This window comes from Penaeus monodon, chromosome 3, assembly GCF_015228065.2.
Source record: "Penaeus monodon isolate SGIC_2016 chromosome 3, NSTDA_Pmon_1, whole genome shotgun sequence".
NCBI classification, from domain to species: Eukaryota; Metazoa; Arthropoda; class Malacostraca; order Decapoda; family Penaeidae; genus Penaeus; species Penaeus monodon.
In genome coordinates, this window is record NC_051388.1 from 7,830,804 (window position 1) to 7,835,803 (window position 5,000).

The following is a 5,000-nucleotide window of genomic DNA, read 5'->3' on the forward strand; positions in this document are numbered from 1 at the left end:
AAGGGAGGAGGGGCTGGGGGAGGGAGAGAGGAGGAGAGGGGAAGCGAGGGAGAAAGGCCGGGGGGGGGGCGGAGGGGAAAGGGGCGGGGAAGGAAGTGAGGGAAGGTGGAAAGGTGGAAGGATTAAAGGATGGGAAGAAGGTCGGAGATAAGAGAAATATTCAGTAAAAAAGAGGAAGAGAGAAGAATAAGAAAACAAAAAAGGAACAACAGAAGAAAGAGAAGATACACAGGAAGGAGGGAGGAGATAGGGAGGGAGGGAGGAAGGAGGAGGTGTGTGTGGGGGGGGGGGGGGGAAGATCCGACACGCTATATTTCACACTAAGATAGCAACTCCCCCCCCCTCCTCCCCTCCCCTCTCCCCTCTTTCCCCATGGACGTACAAAGACACAGACAGACGTGAGTTTATAGGGGTGGGGAGTGGTAGGGGAGGGAGGGGGGCGATGGGGAAAAGAGGTGGAGGGGAGGGGAGGGAAAGGGAGGAGAGAGGGGGAGGGGAAGGGGAGAAGAGAGAGCGATAGGGAGAAGGAGGAGGGGAGAGGAGAGGGCGATAAGGAAAGGGAAATAGAAGAGAGAGGGAGGAGTAGAGGAGAGAGGAGAAGAGAAGGAGAGGAGATAGAGAGAGGAGCGGAGAAAGAAGGAGCAGGCAAAATTACGATAAAGTGAACGGAAAGGGTGACAGGGAGAGGAAAAGGAGAGAGAGCGCGCGTAGAGAAAAGGAAGACAGAAAACGATAGAAAAAGGAAGGGATAGGAAAGGATAGGATGATTAGTGAAGGGGGGAGGGTGGGAGTGAGGGGGTGGGGGGGGCGAAGGGCCAGAAGGGGCAGAGGGCGCTAAGCAGGGCAGGAGGTGAAAGCTATATACAAGATTCACCTGAAAAAAAAAAAAAAAAATGTAGCTCGAAACTCCTAGAATATTCTCTCAGAGGGTCAGTGCAGCGAGGTCAAAGGTCAAGGGAGAGAGAGGAAGTATTTTCTGTTATATAAACGTTACATAAGCCTGGAACAGATAAAAAAACAGAACAGAATGTTATCTGTTTACCACCTTAAAGCATTATTATATTGTGACTATCACCAACTGCATCATCATTACCAATATCTTCATTATCATCATTATCCTCATTATCATTATCATTGGTGCTGTTTTAGTTGTTAGTGGTAGTGGTAGTAGTAATGGTAGTAATAGAAGTAGTAGTAGTAGCAGTAGTAGCAGTGACAGTAGTAGTAGTAGTATCATTATTATCAGCATTAATTATTGTCATTGCTATTGCTATTATGGTTATTATAATATACTATTTTATCTTCATCATTATCATTATCATCGCTATCATCATTATTATTACCATTATCGTTATCATCATCATCGTTGTAATAATCATTATATTACTATTATCACCATCATTCCTATTACTGTTATCATTACTATTACCATTACTATTACTATTACGATTATCATCATCATCATTATCACCAAAACCACAATCATGCTTTGAAAAATAGCAAGACAGGTCTATGGTACAACAACAAAGGTGAAACTTAAGTCGATAATCACACGTTAAGCTTATGGTTTGTCACCCTAGGGAACCGTAAGGATTAGGCTATAATTATCCATCACACAAGTAATTATCCGAGAACGGAGAAGTTAGAGATATCCAGGTAAAGGTTGTATAGCGAGTTGTGATGGGCCTGATAATGTCCCTACCTGTATTCGTGATTTACCTGTAATTAAGAGTACTCTGTAGCCCCTACCTCCCACCCCCACGCTCTGTCCCCATCTCGCTCCTAGGAAGGTAAACATCTGTCTGTCTTTTCATCCGTTTATCTATTGGCGTTTCTATCTGTCTAATTCTCTCTATCTAATTCCTTTTTTCTCTCTCTCTCCCTCTTCCCCCTCTCTCTCTCTCTCTCTCTCTCTCTCTCTCTCTATATATATATATATATATATATATATATATATATATATATATATATATATATATATATATATATATATATATATATCCGTGCACTTATACACACACCAACACACATATACATACACACACGCATAAACATACACATAAACAAACACACACACACACATAAACACACACATAAACACACACACACACACACACACACACACACACACACACACACACACACACACACACACACACGCACACACACACACACGCATATATATATCTTCTTCTTTTAACGGTAGGTTCATGTCTGAGCCGCCGTGGTCACAGCATGATACTCAATTGCAGTTTTCATGTTGTGATGCTCTTGGAGTGAGTACGTGGTAGGGTCCCCAGTTCCTTTCCACGGAGAGTGCCGGTGGTACCTTTTAGGTAATCATTCTCTCTAATTATCCGGGCTTGGGACTAGCACTTGACTTGGGCTGGCTTGGCCACCCAGTGGCTAGGTAGGCAATCAAGGTGAAGTTCCTTTGCCCAAGGGAACAACGCGGCGGTTGGTGACTCGAACAATCGAATTCAGATTGCCGTCGTGACAGTGTTGAGTCCGACGCTCCAACCACTCGGCCACCGCGGCCTTGACGATCATGGGCTTCCATGATTTTTTCTTAGCAATTTAGAGCGGTGGTTTGCCATTGCCTTCCGCCCGGTGTTTTTATCGAGTCACCATCTCTATTTACCCGGCACTGACTTGAGCTGGCTTGGCCACCCAGTGGCTAGGCAGGCAATCGAGGTGAAGTTCCTTGCCCAAGGGAAACAACGCGCCGGCCGGTGACTCGAACTCTCGAACTCAGATTGCCGTCGTGACAGTCTTGAGTCCGACGCTCTAACCATTCGGCCACCGCGGCCCCCCATATATATATATATATATATATATATATATATATATATATATATATATATATATATATTGGAACACAGGAATTAGAAATACTAAGAAACATTACGCTAGAAGGATGTATTTGTAAAGCTTGTGTTCTTCTCGGAAAAAAAAAATTGTCACTGTTTTGTTGTTGTTGTTGTTGTTGTTTTCGTTTTATTTGATTTCTTGAGCGTGTATTCCCTTACTCACGCCGTAGGAGTGGGCGTGGACGATCGGGCTGGGTGTGTGGGTATGTGGGTGGAAGTGAGCGTGGGCGTCGCGAGCTGTGACAGGTGCGTGGACTTAGAGGAGACGGTTTGCGTTAATCCACATATTTTTCTTTTCTCCCTCTCTTCCCCTTTCTTTTCCTATCCTACCCTCTTCTTTTCTCTCTTTCTCTCTCTCCCATCCATTCCATCTCCCTCCTCTTTTATTCCTCCTTTCCTCTCATTCTCGCCCTTTCTCTTCCGTTCCCTCTCCCTTACCTCTCGTCCCTCTCTCCTTCACCCTCCCTCCTCCTCCCTTCCCCCCTCCTCTCCACAATTTAATGTATTCTAAACGAAATTCTTCATATAATATTACACTAGAACAATTATATAGCATGTGACAGAGAAGAATAAATGTGATGCTTATCAGGTAAAAGGCTCATAGAAAGAGCAATGTCGTTATGATAACATGGGATACCTCAGACAGGCAGGTGGATGGTGGAGGTTTCAATTCGTCATTTACCGTACAATTTTTTTTTTCGGTATATCCAAAAGGTTGATTGTCTATTTAACAATTTCGGTGGTATGTCTTAATCACTATAGTCCTTTTGAGAAAATAAAATTTTATTCATAAATAGCTTTGTTTCAGAATAGTAAATCGTTTTAGAAAACAGTAGCCGGTAACCCCAGCGGCATCCCACAAGGTAAGGTCTGACAACTTGTTCATTCAGTCAGTATGGGAACGGTAGTGGTCGGAGAAGGAGAGATGTGCGTTTTTTCTCTCCGTAGTAGATCCCATGACCTGAAAAGGGAGTTGTGCATATTCGTAGTGCATGATTTTAAGTGCTAAATCTGTGATAGATGTGCCATAGGTCAGTTCGTTTCGGAAAATTGAATACCTGTTCAGTGTTTTGTTTTAGAGTTTCCGAAATTCAAAATATAGAAATATTAGGAAAACGTGTGTAATGACACAGCAATGCAGGGCAGGAAATGTCGTGTAGATTGCCTGTGTAAATTAAAATACAGTGGATTGATCTCATTCTTTCCTTAATGAAGTAAGTGTTCTATTGTGCAAATGACCCTTGCAACAGCGTGAGTGTAATGGAGATGCGCGACTTAATATCCGTGTCAGATTGAAAGGTTCGGTTGCACATCTTGCAAAATGACACTCGGGCCAGTGCAACGAGGAATGTAAATAATCTTATCTTCGCGATAAGACCCGAGATTTTGTGCGCTATGAAGATGTGTCATTTTTCGAAGACGTCGCGCGTGATTTTGCATACGGGTTGATGTTGATGAGAGATTCACGCTGCACTGGGGTTGCAATATTCATCTCCTCTGGCGACTGGTATGGTCTTATGTGAGATCGTCCGTCGGCTGTGAAAGTGATTGCACAAGGAACTAAATCATGCACGTTGCTAGCACTGGGAAGCGTGGCCATTCCTGAGCATCCTTGGGAGAGCGAAGCCCCTGCGACGGAGGCCATGGAGGAGAAGCCGAGGAAGCCCCGTGTCATATACAACCCAAACCGGAACAACAACAGCAACAACAGCGATGGAGGTGTCGACGTCCCTCACTTCACCTCCCACTTGACCCCTCACCTGACCTCGGGCGTGGCGGGCGAGGTGGAGGCCCAGGACGCCCTCGCCGCCCACCTCAGCGAGACGTTCCGCACCGAGATGTACTGGGAGGTCCACAAGGCGCGCCACTGCCCCAAGAAGGCGGGCTCGAGCCTCGACACGTCCCTGGAGGAGTTCGAGGACGAGGAGGACGAGGGCGAGGTGGGCGATGACCGAGAGGCGTTCGAGGACGAGAGTGAGGACGGCGCCGACGGAGGCGACGAGGCGCGGGGCGGCGGCGGTGGCTCGGAGGAGAGCGGGTGCGAGACCGAGGCGACGCTGAAGGCCAGCGGGACCGACAGGGAGGACGGGAGCAGCGCCAGGTGCTGCGACACCGAGATAAGCGACGTCG

The 5,000-nt window shown here is 46.2% G+C and overlaps 1 protein-coding gene across 1 annotated transcript in view; it reads left to right on the top strand.

Annotated features, from left to right (window-relative positions):
• Positions 1–3,778: 3,778 nt before the first annotated feature.
• LOC119591500 overlaps positions 3,779–5,000 on the top strand; it is a gene marked incomplete in the record, with an annotated part of 390,964 nt that continues 389,742 nt past the window's right edge. Inside the window, 1 exon segment of the mRNA XM_037940253.1 lies at positions 3,779–5,000. This exon segment is cut by the window's right edge and continues 1,163 nt beyond it. Within this exon segment, the coding sequence (XP_037796181.1) occupies positions 4,514–5,000 (487 nt within the window).